General features: G+C 53.1%; 2 protein-coding genes and 1 long non-coding RNA gene across 4 annotated transcripts; 2 read left to right on the plus strand and 1 right to left on the minus strand.

Annotated features, from left to right (window-relative positions):
• Positions 1 to 398: 398 nt before the first annotated feature.
• Positions 399 to 9,002, plus strand: TAS1R1 (taste 1 receptor member 1). The gene is made up of 6 exons (XM_077312766.1): positions 399 to 1,229; positions 2,110 to 2,431; positions 2,834 to 3,592; positions 4,246 to 4,458; positions 5,285 to 5,405; positions 5,819 to 9,002. The coding sequence occupies exons 1-6, from the start codon at positions 1,042 to 1,044 to the stop codon at positions 6,751 to 6,753; spliced, it is 2,538 nt and encodes an 845-aa protein (XP_077168881.1). The 5' UTR covers positions 399 to 1,041; the 3' UTR covers positions 6,754 to 9,002.
• On the minus strand, positions 3,498 to 9,131 carry LOC143824923 (uncharacterized). The gene is made up of 4 exons (XR_013226912.1): positions 9,022 to 9,131; positions 5,833 to 6,288; positions 5,241 to 5,392; positions 3,498 to 3,632 (listed from the first exon to the last, which is right to left on the minus strand). It is a non-coding gene; the product is annotated as an uncharacterized LOC143824923 (long non-coding RNA).
• A 101-nt stretch (positions 9,132 to 9,232) lies between these two features.
• Positions 9,233 to 17,432, plus strand: ZBTB48 (zinc finger and BTB domain containing 48). Of its 2 annotated transcripts, none has more exons than XM_077311939.1 (11): positions 9,233 to 9,371; positions 10,153 to 10,842; positions 11,641 to 11,933; positions 12,296 to 12,407; positions 13,628 to 13,720; positions 14,423 to 14,509; positions 14,998 to 15,152; positions 15,278 to 15,414; positions 15,882 to 16,046; positions 16,567 to 16,655; positions 17,093 to 17,432. In XM_077311939.1, the coding sequence occupies exons 2-11, from the start codon at positions 10,159 to 10,161 to the stop codon at positions 17,381 to 17,383; spliced, it is 2,106 nt and encodes a 701-aa protein (XP_077168054.1). In that variant the 5' UTR covers positions 9,233 to 9,371; positions 10,153 to 10,158; the 3' UTR covers positions 17,384 to 17,432. The 2 variants fall into 2 exon arrangements, with proteins under 2 accessions (XP_077168054.1, XP_077168055.1); XM_077311940.1 differs by having other exon boundaries at positions 10,156 to 10,842.
• Positions 17,433 to 18,412: the final 980 nt, after the last annotated feature.

Here is an 18,412-nt window from a genome sequence, read left to right on the forward strand (position 1 = left end):
ATCCCTTTCAAACTCAGATTTTCTGGCACAAGATACCTCTTTCTGTGTGTGTTTTTAGAAAATCTTCTCCAAATTCCCTCTGCTTGGCAAGGAGGAATAAACTGTCTGCTGTTTCGCAGTACATTGACGCGCGTTCATTTTCTGCCAGGTTGTGCGTAGGCTGTCACTAAGACAGAAATGGGCTCATATTGCTGGAGATGGGGAGAGTAAGCTGCAAGTTCCAAAAACCCGGCAATGCAAGACCGCATTTTGACAGCTACATACAGGGCTGGGTATGGCTTTTGACAACCCTGCGACATAACATGGTTGTTATCCTTGCCTAGCTGGGACAGAGTGGCTTAAGACAGCCTGCTCCAGCCGTGACATACTGTGGCCCCCAATTCACCACAACATAACAGAATTCGGATGTTATATATACTTGTTTTAAATATAATATATTTACTCGCCCTTAGCTGTCCTCAAAGGGCTCAACTGTAGCTAACTGTAGCTTCTGTAAAAAAGGGGGGAAAAGATGAACACAAACAGAATTATTATTAAAATACAAAATGTAAAAAGCATCTACAAACACCCCCGAGCCACACAGTGCTGGAGAAAAAGGCCGACAAGATGCAGTTAACTTACCCCAACCCCAAAGTTTGCTGTCACCTCCCTCTAGGCTAGAAAAAGTCCCTGGACTTCCCATCCAAGTAGTAACCAGAGCTAACCGTGCTTAGCTTCTGAGATTTGACAAAATTGGACTTGCCAGGGACATTCGGGTCAATACTAAGAAAGTTACCCTCATATTTTATTGGACTCTCCAAGGGAACAGGATAGGGAAATAAAGGCTCACAATTTGCTTAATGCTCTCACCACATCCTAGTGGTTTTCTGCTCCCAAAAATTTGCCATATGCTATTTCCCATGAGCCAGGTTTGTGGTACTTCCAGGTGTGCAGGTCTATGTAAATGATCCGTGGTGATTCAGCGACGCCCTGACCTCCACCCGCTCCCCCTAAAAGGGGAATCGACTTTGCACCAACTACACTCTCTCTTCCACGCTCAGAATGGGCCGCTCTCTCTCACCCTTCCTCTCCCCCCTGTCAGTCTTGGTCCTCTTTGGCTGCATTTCTTCCGCCCGGGGCCTTCCTTCTCCTTTGAGAAAGGATGGAGATTATACCATTGCTGGGCTGTTCCAAATCCACCGCATCACCGCCAAAATGGAATCCAGGCCAGAGGTCGGCGTTTGTGCGAGGTAAGTGGATCGGCCATTCTGCAGGACAGAGGGAGGGCAGAGGTCGGCCCATCCTATGCCGTAAAAGTGGGATGGAATTGTAGTGATGGCAGAAGTGGGGCCACGGCTCAGTGGAAGAGGAGCTGCTTTGCAGGCAGAAGGTCCCGGGTTCAGTCCCCAGCATCACCAGTTAAAAGGACCAGTTGAGGTGATGGGGAAAACCTCTGCCTGAGACTCTGGAGAGCAGCAGCCAGTCAAGAGGAGACAACACTGACCTTGGTAGACCAAGGTCTGACTCAGGATGAGGCCACTCCATGTGTCGTTTCCCCCCTAATATTCCAAACTCTCCAAATGGCCTGAGTCCAATATAGATGAGGGAGCATCTTGCATCTCCACACTCTCTTGGCTCTGCTTGCAGCTTATACAAAAGTGGTAGGACGCACCTTCTGCCGTCTCAAAGCTTGGCATGGCCCTTTCCCAACTTGAGACATCTCTTCCCCTCCCTGCCTCCCCAGGGAATGCTGACCCTGCATAGATTTGCGGTTGGGTTTTGAGCTTTGTTTCGTTGCAATCTTGCTATCGGTTGTCTGCCCTGGCCTGCACAACCTAGATGAGCCTGATCTCGGATGGGAGACCACCAAGCCAGAGTTGCTCTGCAGAAGCAGAAGCAAACCACCTCTGGTCATCTCTTGCCTTGAAAACCCTACCAGACTGGCTGGCGCGTTCCATCCTCCTCAGTTTTGTACGCTGCTTTAGCGAGAAGCAGTGTTGGCCTCGGCTTTGTACACTGCTTTAGCGGGAAGAGCCAGCCGGCGACTTCAAGTCAGCCCTCTCCTCCACCCAAATGATCCCGGCGGTCTTTCAGGTCCAGGTTCCTCAGTGGCTTTTCTCCTTCCGACAGCATGGGGAACCGGAGCCGGCACAGCTACTACCTCGCCCAGGCCATGCGGTTCAGCATCGCGGAGATCAACAACGCCAGCCATCTCCTCCCAAATGTCACGTTGGGCTATGACATCTATGACACCTGCTCACAGCTGAACAACCTGTACGCCACGCTCAGCCTGCTGTCCCAAGGGGCCGAGGGCTGTCACAGCCAGCGGCATCTCCCTGTTATGGGCAACTACACAGGCTACCAGCCCAAAGCTGTGGCCGTGATAGGGCCCGACAGCAGTGAGTTCTCTCTGATTACGGCCGGCCTGCTGGGCATCTTCCTCATGCCAGAGGTAACCCTGTGTGAAGAGGGTTGTGGATGGTGACCCCTGGGGTGGGAATGGGATCTTTCAGGATGAGTTGTGCCGGGCGTCCTGGCTTACATGGAATTTAACACACTGATGAGTAGAATAAACCCATAGAGCAGGGGTGGCCAAATGGTGGCTCTCCAAATATCCACGGACTACAATTCCCAGGAGCCCTTGCCAGTGCTGGCGGGGACTCCTGGGAATTGTAGTCCACGGGCATCTGGAGAGCCCCCGTTTGGCCACCCCTGCCATAGACTAAGTTTCAAATGATGCCCTTTCTAGCCCTGAGTTCAATATCGACTACACTTTTGTGTTCTCCCCTTATCCTCGCTCCCTCCAACGTTCCCTGCCTGCACTGCTTCGGCTTGCTCTACCCCTCTCTTCCAGATCAGCTACGAATCCACCAGCCCGATGCTAAGCCAGAAGCGCGCCTACCCGTCCTTCCTGCGCACCATCCCCAGCGACCACCTGCAAGCAGAGGCCTTGGTGAGCCTGCTGAAGGCTTTCCGGTGGACCTGGGTGGCGGCGGTGGGCAGCGACAACACCTACGGGCGCCAGGGCCTGCAGACCTTGCACGAGGTGGCCACCACGGAAGGGATCTGCTTCGCCTATCAAGGGGTCATCTCCATGGAGACCAGCAGCCCGGAACTGCCGGAGCAAGTGCAGGCCGTCCTGGATTCCAAAACCGAGGTGGCCGTCCTCTTCGCCAACAAGCATGGCGCCACCGTGTTCTTCCGGGAGGTCTTGCGGCAGAACGCAAGCGGGAAGGTGTGGCTGGGCACCGAGGACTGGTCGCTGTCTCGGGAAATCTGGGGGATACACGGCATTCGCAGCATCGGCACGGTGATCGGTGTGACGATCATGCAGGGGCTGCTCCCGGAAATGTGGGCGTTTGAGGCCGCTTCCAGGCATTCAGAGAGTCACGGAGACCAGGCCTCCTGCTTCCAGGGTTGCAGGGAGGCCTGCAGTCAGCTCTGCTCCCAGTTGTACTTGCCGCCGCTCGAACCTTTATTGGAGCCCTCTCCGTACGACACTCAAGCCGCTTTCAATGTGTATTTGGCCGTCTACGCCGTGGCGCACAGCCTCCACGGTTTGCTGGGCTGCCAAACCGGGGTTTGCCGCAAGGAAGCCGTCTATCCCTGGCAGGTGGGCATCCAGTTCTCACTCAGCGGGACCAACGCTGGGCCTGGCAGGGGAAACGAGTGGGGGAGTTCCCCCAAGAGCTTTCCTGAGATCCTGGGGGAAAAGGAGGGAAGGAGGGAGCCAGCTGGGTGACCCTGGGCTAGTCGCAGCCCTGATAAAACTGTTCTGACCGGGCAGTGATATCAGGGCTCTCTCAGCCTCACCCACCTCGCAGGGTGTCTGTTGCGGGGAGAGGAAAGGGAAGGAGATTGTAAGCCGCTTTGAGACTCCTTCGAGTAGAGAAAAGCGGCATATAAGAACCAACTCTTCTTCTTTCTCAACTTTCTTACCACTAAGAAATCCCGGAGACTTTTGAGAAACCCCAGAAGTGGCACGATCATGCAGAATATGCTTGGGAAGCAGAGATGTGTACCTGCCCACCTGGGCCCCATCCAGGCCCCCCCCCCAACCTGGCCATTTTTGGGTGGGGGGCAAATCGACATGAACATATACGATCATATCGCCCGATAAACGCATTAAAAATATATAATATCATATTAATGAACTCCCGCCCATTTGGGAAGCCCTTCCAGGGCTGTCGAGAAACCCCCAGGTTTCACAAACCCCTGGCTGAGAAATCCTCGGACAGCGTCTCAGCCTTTCTCGCTCTCCCGTAGCTCCTCAAAGAAGTGAAGGAGGTGAACTTCAGCGTGCAAGGCAGGCAGATCTATTTTGACAGCAACGGGGACCCCCTGATTGGCTACGACATCGTCCAGTGGAAGTGGGCAGACCGTGAATGGCGCTACGATGTGATTGCGACATTTAGCAGCAACCCATCCCACCTAACCATCTATCGGGACAAACTGCAGTGGCACACTGAGGATAACCAGGTAAGGAGAACTCTGGGGAGTTCCGAGATTGCAGAAAGGTGGTCCCACCCCTCCCCCTGCCTAAGGATGCCAGTCTCCAGGTGGGACCTGAAGATCCACTGGAATTTTATCTCCTTGTGACAGAGGTCAGCCCCCCTGTAGAAAATGGCTGCTTTGAAAGGGTGGGCTCCATAGTGCAGGGGTAGTCAAACTGCGGCCCTTCAGATGTCCATGGACTACAATTCCCATGAGCCCCTGCAGAATTGTAGTCCATGGACATCTGGAGGGCCGCAGTTTGACTACCCCTGCCATAGTGTGATATCCCACTGAGGTCCCTCCCTGCCCCAAATCTCATCCACTTCCAGATTAATCCTCAAAGTCTCCAGGTCTTTTCAAACTGGCCACCCAATCCCCCCCCCCCACCACCAGGTTTTTATATAGTTTCCAAAACCAGCTCTGCAAAACAAGTCTGGTGATGGGAGAGGGAGGGAAACAGTGGGGCTAAAGGATCTTTCTAGTCCAGAAGTGTTCTGCCAGATTAGCCTGCCTGCTCCGAGCCTTTGCTTTGGAGGACCCACCGATCTGGCCCTGAGACCCCGATGTTCCCTCCAAGCTTAACTGCCTCTAGCCATGGAGGTTTAACTCCCCGCAGGGGTGGCCAAACCGCAGCTCTTGGGATGACCACGGACTGCAATTCCCATGAGCCCCTGCCGGCAAGCTGCATGGCTTTAATGAACGGGAAGCTTTTTTGGCAAATCCAACACTCTTATGGGTGGGGCCACGACGCCGACTCGGGTATGTACCTTGAAAGGATGTGGCCGCGCTGTTTTGTGCTCCTCTTCGCCAGGTTCCCGTCTCCGTCTGCTCCAAAGAGTGTGCAGTGGGAGAGCAAAAGGTGCTGCAGGGGACCCACCAGTGCTGCTTCCATTGCGTGGCCTGCCCTTCCGGGACCTTCCTGAACAAAAGCAGTGAGTGAAGCATCAGTGGGTGGCCCACGCGGGAGGGAAGGCCGGCTGCCCTGGTCCACCTCCCTTCCCTCCATCCAGCGGCTTTCCCCAGCCGGCTAAGCTTGAAGATGCAAAACTCCCTTTCCTGTGTCCCTCTGAAACAGGCTGGCATGTAAATAGGGGCGCTGCAGACTGCTTGGCCACCCTGCCCGCCCTGCCATGACCCCTGTGAAAGGGTTGTTCGACCCCCAAAAGGGTCCCGACCCCCAGGTTGAGAACCACTGCTCTAACAGGCCCATTCCCCCTTGTTCCATCCAAGTTAATGGACAGCTCGACTCCATGCGCTCAAACCCATAGACCCAATCCCAGACCCTCACAGAGCCGACCAGTGAGGCTTATGCATGTGTGATCTGTTTCCCCTCTCCCCCTCCCAGACCCCTACACTTGCCAGATGTGCCGGGACGATCAGTGGAGCCCTGCCGCAAGTGACGCCTGCTTCCTCCGAGCCATCATCTTCCTCCAGTGGAGCGAGGGCATCTCTCAGGCTCTGCTGTCGGCCGTGACCCTGCTGCTCCTGCTGCTGGCCGGGGCCTTATTCCTCTTTGTTCGGAAAGCCAACACGCCGGTCGTGAAGTCGGCGGGGGGCTGGCTGTGCTTCGTCATGCTGTGCGCTCTGGCCGGCGCCAACCTCAGCCTCTATTGCTACTTCGGGGTCCCCAGCACGCTCACCTGCCTGCTGAGGGTTTCGCTGTACACCATCAGCTTCAGCGTCTGCCTGGCCTGCATGGCGGCCCGCTCCTTCCAGATCCTGCTGATCTTCAAGATGGCCACCAAGGCTCCGGGCCTGCACGAGGCCTGGAAGAACCATCACGGATGCAGCCTCTTCATCGGAGCCTGCACGGGTCTACAGGGGGTGATGTTCCTTAGCCACCTGTGCACCACCCCGCCGTTCCCCCACAACAATTACGAGGTCGCTGACCAAGTGATCCTCCTGGAGTGTAAAAGCAGCAGCTCCGTGGTCCCCTATTTGGGATTACTGTGCAACGGCCTGCTGGGGACCTTCTGCTTCGTCGTCAGCTACATGGGCAAGGACCTGCCCAACAGCTACAATGAAGCCAAGTGCACCACCTTCAGCCTGATCATCTACTTTGTCTCTTTAATCTGCTACTTTACCACCATCAGCATCTACGCGGGCAAGTACCTGCCTGCCATTCACGTCGCCTCGCTCCTCTTCCCGCTCTATGGGATCTTTGGGAGCTACTTCGTCCCCAAGGTCTACATCATCCTCTTCCGATCGGAGCTTAACACCAATGAGCATTTCCAGATGTCTATTCAGAGCTACACCAAGAAGAAAAACGTCCGTGGTTGAAGCGTGTCTGTTTGGGGAACGGGGGAGCTCAGCGCTGCAGGGTCTCTCAGTGGGTTCATGGGGTGGCGGAACAGCCCAAGATTCACTGCTAAGCAGGAAGACTCTCTAGACAAGCAGTTCTCAAGCTTCTTGAAGCAGGACCCACTTCTAAGCTTACCATGCTGTCTGAAGCCTGCTGGTGGACTTGGAAGGGGTTGGCCTTTTTGAGATCTTCTTCTAACCTGACTGTTATTTTTCGGGACCCGCTTGCCAAGTCGTTTCTGTGCTCCTTCTCCCCTCCCCAACATCAAACACGAGGCTCTCTTGTCGCTTGGCACTGAAATGGAATTTGTTTATCATATTTTGTTGTTATACTACACCCTGCATTGGTTCCTTGTGGAACGCTGGAGGCTAATGGCATTTTTGTACTGTCTGCTTTGATAACAGAAGGAGAATACAGGGGGAGGCACAGAGATGCTAACTAGGGATGCCAGCCCCCAGGTGGGACGTGGGGATCCCCTGGAATTACAACATCTCCAGACCACGGAGGTCAGTTCCCCTGGAGAAAACGGATGCTTTGGAGGGTGGACGCTCTGGCATTGTAACCCACTAAGGTTCCTGTTCTCCCCAGGCTCCATCTCTAGATCTCCAGGGCTTTCCCAGTCTGAATTGGGCAATCTGACTCTTCACCCCCCCCACCCCTGCCAGTGGACACGGGGGACCCAACAACCCTGCCACGATCCCGCACCCGTTGCAGTGAGCAAGAGAACCCACATGCTCCCATTCCAAGGACCGTGCAGAAGCTTCTCTCCAAGCTTGATCCCAAATCTCAAATTCCTTCCATCGGATGCAAACCTCTGTTTGTGATTAGTTTCGTTGCCTCTCCTTATTGGCTGTTCATGGTGATTTGAATGGGTGGTTTTAATGGGTTTTGTCCTATTGCTATTGTGAGCTGCCTCCTGTTAGGTGGAAAGACGGCTAATAAATGTCTTAAATAAATAAATAGCATTTGCCTTCTCCGCTAATCTTTGGGCATGGGCGGGGGCCTCTTCCAAGCCCTATTGACAAAGCCACTGTCTAACACTTCAACCCTGTTATCTCCAGTAATTAAGTGATATTTCTTCCTGAGGCTGCTCTAGGCCAAGCCCACCACTCCTCCAGGCCTAGTGAGTTAGCAAGCTATATTTCATACCTATTCCTCATACAGAGGCAAACCCCACATTTGCAACTGAGCCTTCCAGAGCTTTCTTTCTCAAATCGCCTTTGTTCCTCCTCGTCCCTTTTGGAAGAGGATACTCTGCTTCCCTAGTTCTACCCTGTTGTACCAAAGCTCTGGAGGAAGGAGTAGCTGACCCCACACAGTGTGGGTTTTTTAAACCTCAAATGCAGCCCCTTTCTCTTTACACAGAACAAGCAGAAGGGGCTAAACAATATCTTTCAGATTGAAATGCAACCACCCCAGGCAGATATACCTAGTAGGTGGGTCTCCAGGGAACAGGCAGCAAAAAGCATGGCTTTCCATCCAGTAGAATAGTTTGAACCAGCCCTGCATGGAAGAAAATCTTCCAGTAGAATTTCCTGCCGGTGCAAAAGATGATGGGCTTATTCCACATAGAAGACACCTGTTCTCCATCTGTCCATGCTTGGAAAGATAAAGGCCATAGTCTGTATTTATTTACGCTTATTTGGAAGGAAATGCTGCAGAAGTGAGGGAGATTTACTTTGGCATCAACCGGGCCAGGGAGATGGCAGGATGTGGACAACCCTGTACAAAGTCATTCCAGGCTCATATCTGAATTAAATCAGCGGCTTTACCCTGCAGAGAGTTCTGCTGTATTGGATTCTGAGCCTTGAAACCCCAGTTTCCCAATTTAGGGAAACTAAACGGAGGCAGGGGTAAACATGGCATGTCCACCGACAACCCAAAGAGAATGATGCGCAAGAAACTGTCACTAACATGATGTCCAATGGTAATCACCGCATCACAATACAAATGAATTAATGAATGAAGAGTTTTTATTTATTTCATTTTTTACATTCCTGTTTATTAACTGCCACCCCCGGACCCTTCCTGCTCCTAGTGGTTTACAATAAAATTTTACAACCCACCTAAAATGCTTAACAATACAACATAAGACAATTCTGGCGGCCAAAACCTACCAACAAACCTCCCCCCTCCCGCCCATCCGTGCCCTGTAGTCCCAGCCAGGGATCTTATATGCCGCTTTTTTCTACCAGGGGTCCCAAAGCGGCTTACAATCTCCACTGGCATTTTGTTCCAAAACATACCGCGGTTAAGACTGCCCAATAGCCACAATCAACAATCACTCGCCTTGATCTCCATCTCCATTAAAAATCAAAAGCCTCGCTGGACTCAGCTTGCCGCCTTCAAACGCGGGGGCGGGGCCCACCGCGGCCCCGCCCCCTTAGTCCTTGACCCCGGCTCGCCCCGCCCACGCCCGCGCTCTACCGCCCCGCCCCCGACGGTCGCGCGCGCGCCCTCCCTCCCTCTCTCCCTCCCTGCGCCATGACGTCACGCGTTCCAAGATGGCGCCGGTCTGGCTCATGCCTTCCTCTCCGGCTGGGCTGCAGCGACGGTAGAAGGGGGGCGGGGAGACGCGGCGACCCCCAGGGCTGAGGTAAAGGGGCGGAGGGGACCCTCCTCTCGCGCTGGGCTCCCCCTTCCATAGCTCTTTCCTGAGAGATGGGGAGGGAGGCGGTGCAGCCCCCCCCGCCTGCCCCATTACTTGTTTTCTGTTTGGGGTTGAGGGTTCTGCAGCCTCTCAGCTGGAGAGCGACTCTGCTTAGGCCAGCCCTAATAACTGCTTTCCCACCGCCTTTGCCCTCCCTTCGTGCTTGCTATGGGAGCATGGTGGAGGTTGCAGCTTTGGGCATTTCTCATTTTGTGCCCCCTTTTTCTGCTGCCCGACTTCAGGCTCTTTAATTTGGAAGCTCTGAAGGAGCGCTTGAAATTGCTCTCGGTGCAGAATGCAAAGGATGGTGTGTGTATGTTTTTTAAAATTGGGGAAATAAGTTTTTTTTTGGGGGGGGGGGTAGAGTGCCTGGGATAGTCGATATCTGTGCCCTGGGATATTTCAGACAAGCTTTTTGCAGTTGGGAGTCTAGGCATGTAGGGTGGTGCTGTGTTGATCCACCCCTTGTTTTATTCTCTTCCCTGACTGGATTGCTAAGAACAGCCTTGCCATTAATTTGTCCTTGCCATTACCTGTCCGAAACTCACTCATAATCCACAGTCCATGTTTTATCGTTCACCATTCTCTTCTTGATGTGTTTTAGGCAGTGTCATGCCAGCCCATTCTTACCAACTTCAGATTCACCTCTGGTGGTGGTAGTGGTAGTGAGGAGTAGAGGAGCTGTGTCCAGCCACCACCTCCCCATCTTTTCTCTCTCCTCTTTCAGCAGGTCATGGAGGGCTCCTTCGTACAACACAGTGTGCGTGTTCTGCAGGAACTCAACAAGCAACGGGAAAGTGGGCAGTACTGTGATGCCACTCTGGCAGTGGGCAGCTTGGTGTTCAAGGCGCATTGGAGCGTCCTGGCATGCTGCAGCTCCTTCTTCCAGAGCATGTATGATGGAGCTTCCAGCCGGGTGATCCTGCCAGAGACCTTTGTGGAGATCTTTGCCCTGCTCCTTGACTTCTTCTACACGGGGCACTTGGCCCTCACGTCGGAGAACTGGAAAAAGTTGCTTACGGCTGCCAAGGAACTTTGCATCCCGGAAGCTGTCAAGCTGTGCCAGGAGTTCAATCCCAAACGCTTAGACAATGGTGACCAGAATGGCCAGCCTCCATGTGAAGAAGACCACCCCAGTCACACTGAGGAGGTGTCAAATGTGCAAGAAGAACCGGCTGTCCAGGCCATGCCCCCAAACGACTCCGTTCAGGAACCCAGCCTGAGCCCCTGTCCCCAGGGGAACAAAGTGGCCCAGGGACAAAGGGAGAGCCCCTGTATCCTTCGGGGAAGGTTGAAAAGGGCTCTCAAAACAAACACACTGAGCAATGCAGGTGAAGTAAAGAGCATCCCGGAATGTAAAGAACTAAAAAGGCCATTGAAAAGAGGAGCCACCGAGGACGCGGGCGCCAGTAATGAGGTGGCGTGTGGAGTAATGTCCTAACTAGGGATTTTCTTTGGGCGTTGCAGAGGCATTCCTGATAGAAAGTAAAGGCACCTGAGAGAGGAAATGTTGTTGCCAAAGATGAAGTGGCGGCAGTATCAGCTTGCTGTTATATTTTATTTATTATTCGTTGTACACACCCCCTGCTTTCAAGCAAGTCATATGGGGGTGGGGGAGTGTAGGGGAAGGGCAGTTTTGTGGGTCATGAGGGATGGGTCTTGTGGGGAAGCAAGAATTGGGGCTTGTGGGATTGTTGCATGTTCAGTGGCGATCCTCTTTGGGTCATTGCTCCATTTCCTGCAAAGCACTTGCACACTGCAGAGGAGTCTGGAAACGAAACGAAATCTGTAGAGAGTCAGTCTGTTCCCGGACTTCTAGTAGGACAGTAAAGGAGAACGGCTTAGTCTCTTGAATTTTATTCTCACATTATAACTGAAGAGAGTTGTCAGCTGTACAGAGCAGGCACACCCTTTGGTTCGCCATTTCATAATCACGGACTGTAATGAGCACATGCCACTCTGTTGTAGTTACCCACTAACTGTTTAAATTAGGGGTAGTCAAACTGTGGCCCTCCAGATGTCCATGGACTGGCAGGGGCTCCTGGGAATTGTAGTCCATGGACATCTGGAGGGCCACAGTTTGGCTACCCCTGGTTTCGCCCTTTAAAAGCACGGGCAGCCATAACCAAGGAGTCTGTTGTCACATCAGCGTCATGAGGCCGGGCCTTTCCTGGATGTGTCAAAGTAACTTGTGCTGTTTTATTTTTAACTCCAGTGGGAAATTCAGGTGGTTCTGGGCCCTACTGACTTCCCTGCTGAAGATGAAGGAGCAGGAGAAGGAAGGAGAACTCAGGAAGCAGATGAGGATTACCTTCCTGGGAAGAAGAGCATCAGGACCAGAAGAAGATCTCACCTGGCCAGAAAACCCGGCGCCTCTGACACTGCGGGGAACAGCAACGTGCTCGAGGCCGGAGGGCTCGGAAATCGCAGGGGCACGGCCGAGCCCGTTGAGTGCCCCACCTGCCACAAGACGTTTCTCAGCAAATATTATCTCAAAGTGCATAACAGGCAAGTCCCTGGTACTCTCCCCCTGAAGGGATGGGTGCGGAATGGGAAGGGGGGCAGGACTGCTTCCTAGACAGAGAGATGTCTGCTGTAAAGCACCTAGTGGGGCTGACTGCAAAACTTAAGACTGACTGCAGGGTTCGGGAACACAAGGGGCGAGTTCACATGTTACTTGAGAGCAATTGGTGGTTTTGCAGTTGGCCCGACAGCCTGAGCCCCAGTCCGCACTTTTGATGAGAAGCTTAGAAGCAATACTGGGGGAGCTTCCTCGAGAATCTGGAGCACAGCAGCTGCCTTGAGCTCTGTTTACTGTTGCCTCTTATGGCTCACGCCAGGTTTGTGGTTTCTCTCTCTCTTATTTACAGGAAACACACCGGAGAGAAGCCCTTTGAATGTTCCAAGTGTGGGAAATGCTACTTCCGGAAGGAGAACTTGCTGGAGCACGAAGCACGGAACTGCATGAACCGTTCGGAACAGGTGTGTGGGGAGGTGCCTCTGATCGGAGCATTCGTAAAGCTCTCGAAGCTGAAATCTGCGACTCACCTGGGCTGATTGGGATTAGTGCACGCTCAGTCGGGCGGGCTGGGTTGAAGCGTTGGAGATTTGGGCTCTCTCCCAACCACGCAGCTGCCAAGATAGCTTTCGGGGAGTTGATGTTGGGAGGGTGCTCAAGGTCACACAGAGAGTGGCAGTTCGAACAATCAACGGAGTTTTGTGGTGCCGGCCCCTGAGCCCGGAGCTGGATAAACAGGTCTGCTGAAATGGAAATGAAAGAAACAAGGTTGGGAGCTGTGGAATGGGGAAGCAGGATGAGGCCAAGTGAACTGTGGCTCAGGAAATGGCCCAGGCTTGACCCGGAAGGATTTATAGCTGGTTCAGGAGGAAATGGTAGCATCTCTGCCAAAACCTCCTGTGCTTAAGCAGTCTCGAGTGGCTCAGCAAGAACACCCAGGCCCAGATCCCAGGAAATGTCACTCAAGCTCAGCCACGCCGCAAAGGTTTTGAAAGGAGAAAATTGTGAAGTATCTTTTATGCAGAGATCCAGTGTGGTAGAACGGTGAGCGTTGGACTAGGATCTAGAAAACCCAGGTTCAAATCTCCACCTTGCCATGAAAACTTGCAAGGTTGCCTTGGGCCAGTCACACAGTCTTAGCCCTTATCTACCTCACAGGGCTGTTGTGAGGATAAAATGCGGGCTGGAGAATAATGGAAGCTGCTTTGCGTTCCCCGTCGGAGAGAAGGGTGGGGGATAAACGAAGCAAATAAATAGTTGTGAAGGATCCTGTATAGAAATGAGTAGTCATAGTATAACATCTGCCAAGCAAGGGTTTGGCCATTGCTCAAAATACTCCTAGAGTAGTCAGAGGGCTGATCTAAATGTTTGTAAATGTATTTGCAATACTGCCATCTATGAACTATACCATTTAAGAAATCTAGTGCATGCCAAATAAAATGGAGCTAGAATGCTTCATCCTGGCATACTGACTGGGAAATTTATGATACATGAGAACCTTTGATTCTTAACCACCCCCAACCCTGTTCCCTGTTCTCTGAGATGGTATGGTTCCAGACAGGAAGTAACTTCTTTTATTTAAAAAAAAACACTTCTGAGTGTGTAGACCTGCTCTCTGAGTGCTCTAATGAAGTGGCTATTTCAAGCAGCCCCTTATCTAACTCCCAGCTTCTTTTCTCCCCAGGTTTTCACCTGTTCGGTCTGCCAGGAGGTGTTTAAGAGGCGGCTGGAGTTGAGGCTGCACATGGTGTCCCACACAGGAGAGATGCCTTATAAGGTCGGCCTGCCCTGCCTTTGAACCTGTGACTCTTCACTTGGGTGGGCTGAGGAGTCTTGGGGAACAGCTTGTGCTGCTTTGCAAGGAGGCTGTAGCCCGGTGACTTTTTGGGTTGCTTGTTTAGCTTCCTCTGTGGAGCAGTGGCGCCAGGTGCCCTCTCTTCCGTTCAGGCTAGTATGCCCCCTGCCAACTTGGCCAACTGGGCTTTGTGTTCCGGTCCTGAATAGAATTTGAGCTCAACAGGCAAGGGTTCGTTTCAGCAGACCCAAACCCGTGGGGAGGGAGGGGGGGCTTTCTTCTGAAAAGTGCCCTAGCGTACAAGGGGTAAAGCAGCTTCTTTGAGAATCCCCAGTGATGTTTTGGTGTAGTGTAAGTCCCCTGCCTCAACATTCCTCTGCAACAGAGATACATTACTGGTCTGCCGATCAGGGTTATTCTAAGTAAAGCACCTTGAATATTCCAAAAGGTAATATATAAATGCTAAGCAACAGTTTCCAGCCAGGTGTAAAACTTATGGTGTCTGGGGGAGGGAACGGCGCCTACATCTGTTTAAAAAAAAACTAGAGGACATATTGAACTTTTAAACATCTGCATTTGATAGGAGAGCTTGCACACAAAAAAATCCACATCTGCTTCTCAGTCCATGTGTTGATTTCACAGGAGAAATGGCCGGTGCTGATCCGTGACTCTTGTGTGTTTCAGTGCTCTTCCTGCATCCAGCAGTTTATGCAGAAGAAGGACCTCCAAAGCCACTTGATCAAGTTGCATGGAGCCCCCAAGCCCCACGCGGTACGCACCGGGGATTCCTGGAGCTGGGTAGCGTTGGGTGGATTGGGTGGAGTTAGCTAGTTAGTTAATTCTGTTGAGTTAGCTTCAAGAGTCGGTTCTTATGTTTCGATTTCATACTGTGTGAGCCTCTCCGAGCCCATGCAGGGGAGGGTCAGTATAGAAACCTAATTATAAATAAACCGTGCGCAGCTTCTGTTGCCTTCGCCCCAGGTGATTCTTCAAACACCTTTATGATGGAGAAAACAAGTTCTGGGACTGAGACCTAGAGCAGGGGTAGTCAACCTGTGGTCCTCCAGATCTTCATGGACTACAATTCCCATGAGCCCCTGCCAGCAAACGCTGGCCAGGGGTTTATGGGAATTGTAGTTCATGGACATCTGGAGGACCACAGGTTGACTACCTCTGCCCTAGAGCACAGGCTTGGCGGTCATACCTCTGCCTATGACCGGAAGGTGATCCAGGCCCTCCTTTTGCTCTTCCTCCGGCAGTGCTCTGCGTGTTCCAAGTGCTTCCTGTCTCGGACGGAGCTCCGCCTACACGAAGCCTTCAAGCATCGCGGGGAGAAGCTGTTTGTCTGCGAGGAGTGCGGCCACAGGGCCTCGAGTCGCAACGGTCTGCAGATGCACATCAAAGCCAAGCACAGGTATGCCGGGAACCTCTGACCCCTCTCTTTTTTCCCTGGTGCTTTAGTGATCTGCAGGTGTGACTGTTGCCTCTCTCTCATCTCCCCTCCATTCCCTCTCTCTCCGGCTGCTCCCGTCTCTGCAGGAACGAGCGGCCCTACGTGTGCGAGTTCTGCCACCACGCCTTCACCCAGAAAGCCAACCTCAACATGCACCTCCGGACCCACACTGGAGAGAAACCCTTCCAGTGCCACCTCTGCGGCAAGACTTTCCGCACGCAAGGTACGAGCGCCAGGTGGCCCTCTGCTGGGTGGTCGGGCCGTTATTGTTAGCTCTTGAGGCCTGAAGATCTCCCTCCACCGCTGAGGGCTTTTAGGTGAGGAAGTAGCTCCACCATCCGATAATGGGAGCAAATCGCTAGGGATAAAAAGACAGTGTTCTTTTACTGCTTGGGAGCTGAGCAGAGTGCATGACAGCAGCTTCTGCTTATGAGAAACTGGCCCAGAATCTGACCTGCTTGGTGGTGGTGGGGAGTGGCATTAGATCAACCTGAGCCATCTCGATAGATTCAGGTGGGTCGCCATGTTGGCCTGATGCAGCAGTCCTGTGGCACCTTCATGGCCAAAAGAATTTATTCAAGGGATAAAGTGTTTTGTGCACGCTCGTTTCTTCAGATACCTGAGCCGTCTTGGCCGGTGCTGAAAGGCCCTTCACTTTTCTGTCTTCTGTTTGGGGGTTCCCTTGTCCAGCAAGCCTGGATAAACACAATCGGACCCACACGGGCGAGCGCCCCTTCAGCTGCGAGTTTTGCGGCCAGAGGTTCACGGAGAAAGGCCCGCTGCTGAGGCACATCGCCAGCCGGCACCAGGAGGGCAGGCCGCACTTCTGCCAGATCTGCGGGAAGACTTTCAAAGGTAATGCCGAGGGAGGCGCGAAGAGCGAAGGGCAAGGAACGCTTTCTGGCCCAGGTTCCTTTAAAAAAAAAATCTGGCCTGTGAAGATAGTGCCGTGCTGGCTAAAGGAACCAGGGTGGAGAAGATGAGGTCTGTACTTGGATAGACAAAAGCCAAGCTTCATTGGCCGTGCCAGTAGCTGGCTAGCACCAGGGCAGCACAGCTATGCCTCTTTCTAGAGGAGAGCCTTTGTCCGAATCGAGATTCAGGACTTACAGTTATGAGAAACCTCTCCTTGATGGGGCAGGAGGTAGATGGGAGCCAGACCCACACAAGAGGGCAAGTCTCAGTGGCTCTGGCAGCAGGGCTGGCCTGGGACCAAAACCTTAAAGACCTAGTAAAGAGTAGGCACTGTCATGGGAGCGAGGCAGTTGCCAGTCTGCTCTGTCCTCGTTGTGGAATATCACAGTAAGCGTCAGGCAGGGCTTCCTTTGTGCAGCTGCCTAACTGCTCCCTCCCCTCCCCGAATTTACTTCCTCAGCTGTGGAGCAGTTGCGCGTCCACGTCCGCAGGCACAAAGGAGTGAGGAAATTCGAATGCACGGAATGCGGCTACAAGTTCACGCGACAGGTACGCAGCACGTGTGCCGGCTCAGCATGGCGATCCCTCGGCTTTGCAGTATGCCTCGTGTGAGGGAGGCCAGTGGCGGAATAGAATCATAGAGTTGGAAGGGACCTCCTGGGTCATCTAGTCCAACCCCCTGTACTATGCAGGACACTCCCAACCTCTCGCTCATCCACTGTCACCTGCCACCCCCTTGAACCTTCACAGAATCAGCCTCTCCATCAGATGGCTCTCCATGATCACCCAGTGAACTTAAGGGCTGGGCAGGGATTTGGACCTAATCCTCAGACCCAACGCTCACTGATTTGTCCTTGCTGGTGTTTGGAGGCCTTCCTAGCTTGTCCTGGACCTGATTGTGGGGTGGGATGTGCCAGCTCTTGTTTTGCTTTTGAGCCTGTCCACTTCCCAGCGTCTCCTTCTCTCTCTCTCCTGTTCTTTCGAAGGCCCATCTGAGGCGCCACATGGAAATCCACGACCGCGTGGAGAACTACAACCCCCGCCAGCGGAAGCTGCGCAACCTCATCATCGAGGACGAGAAGGCGGTGGTGGTCGCCCTGCAGCCCCCCCACCTCCTGGAGGTGGGCTCCACCGAGGTGATTGTGGAGTCCCTCGGCCACACCTCCCTGGCAGAGGAGATGCCCGTGCAGAGACTCTGTGCGAACGAGAACTTCGCCCCCGCAGACATCATCGAACAGTCCCTCATTATAACAATCCCCGACGACTGCGAAACGTAGCCCCCCCCCACAGCCCCCCCTTTCCCAATAAAGCCCAGGTGGTCTTGCTTCTTGTCGCAGCCTTCCCTACGGAGCTGAGGAATCGCACTCTTTTTAATGTCTCGAAACCGAAAGCAAATTTTGAGTCGGCCAGGCGCGTCGGAGGCAGCGTCCTCCTTCAAGGCAACGCAAGGCTGCCGCCATCTGGACGCAGCAGGGTCTTTGATATTCCGGTGCCCACGAAGATGAGAGAGATGTGTCCAAAGAGCTGCACAGAATAGTAGCAGAAGGAGAAGGTGCTGCACAACTTTGACCTAGGGCAGGGATCGCCAACACAATGCCTGTGGGATGGCTTGACCCCTTTCCCACCAAGCATTTTTAGAAAGTGGGTGCGGCTCCTGCCCAACAAGGGTCACAGGGAATCGGTAATCGGTCATGCAAATTAAAAAGTTTAGGTGGCAGCTTCTCTCACTCAGTGTGCATTTTCAGATTGCTCCTCCCGTCCCCTGCACTCGGGCCCCCTTTGTGTGTGACTCCACTTTGTGACTGATCCCCCCCCCCCCCTTTGGGTCACGGTTCCAGAAGTGCTGACAGGCACAAAGAGGGTGGAGTCCCCTGATCTAGGAAAAACCATTAGTGGGAGGGAGGATTGCATTTCTTTGGGGGTGTGGTGGGGTCTGACGAAAAAAGAAAGCGATGGGAGGGATGTTGAGTTGAAAAGTCAAGAGGGAGCAGAGTTCCTGAATGACAAACAGGGGATTGAAGCCAGGAATGCAGAATGAAGGAGGGAAGGCTGTGAGTTCTGGAACCTGCTTGTCTGAAATTTTGATGCGACTTTCAGCATGTGAATAATACAGAATGACTGTGAACCCTAGAATGCAAAGCAGCCTTTTTCAACCTTTTGACTGTGGAGGAAACCTGGAACCAGGGCCAAGTGATGACAGCTAGCCACGCCCTAGGAAAGGGGCAGGAGTAGGAATCCGGGTTTCCCATACTTGGTACCTATGTCAGGATGCCATTCCTAGGTCAATGAAAGCAGCTGGTCCCATT

Source organism: Paroedura picta, chromosome 15 (assembly GCF_049243985.1).
Source record: "Paroedura picta isolate Pp20150507F chromosome 15, Ppicta_v3.0, whole genome shotgun sequence".
In the NCBI taxonomy this organism is placed as follows: Eukaryota; Metazoa; Chordata; class Lepidosauria; order Squamata; family Gekkonidae; genus Paroedura; species Paroedura picta.

Coding starts and splice junctions, on each gene's coding strand:
- TAS1R1 (XM_077312766.1), top strand. CDS start 1,042: ATGGGCCGCTCTCTCTCACCCTTCCTCTCCCCCCTGTCAGTCTTGGTC. Junction 4,459..5,284: donor GGCACACTGAGGATAACCAG/GTAAGGAGAACT, acceptor CCTCTTCGCCAG/GTTCCCGTCTCCGTCTGCTC. Junction 5,406..5,818: donor GACCTTCCTGAACAAAAGCA/GTGAGTGAAGCA, acceptor TCCCCCTCCCAG/ACCCCTACACTTGCCAGATG.
- ZBTB48 (XM_077311939.1), top strand. CDS start 10,159: ATGGAGGGCTCCTTCGTACAACACAGTGTGCGTGTTCTGCAGGAACTC. Junction 12,408..13,627: donor GCATGAACCGTTCGGAACAG/GTGTGTGGGGAG, acceptor TTTTCTCCCCAG/GTTTTCACCTGTTCGGTCTG. Junction 15,153..15,277: donor CACATCAAAGCCAAGCACAG/GTATGCCGGGAA, acceptor CCGTCTCTGCAG/GAACGAGCGGCCCTACGTGT.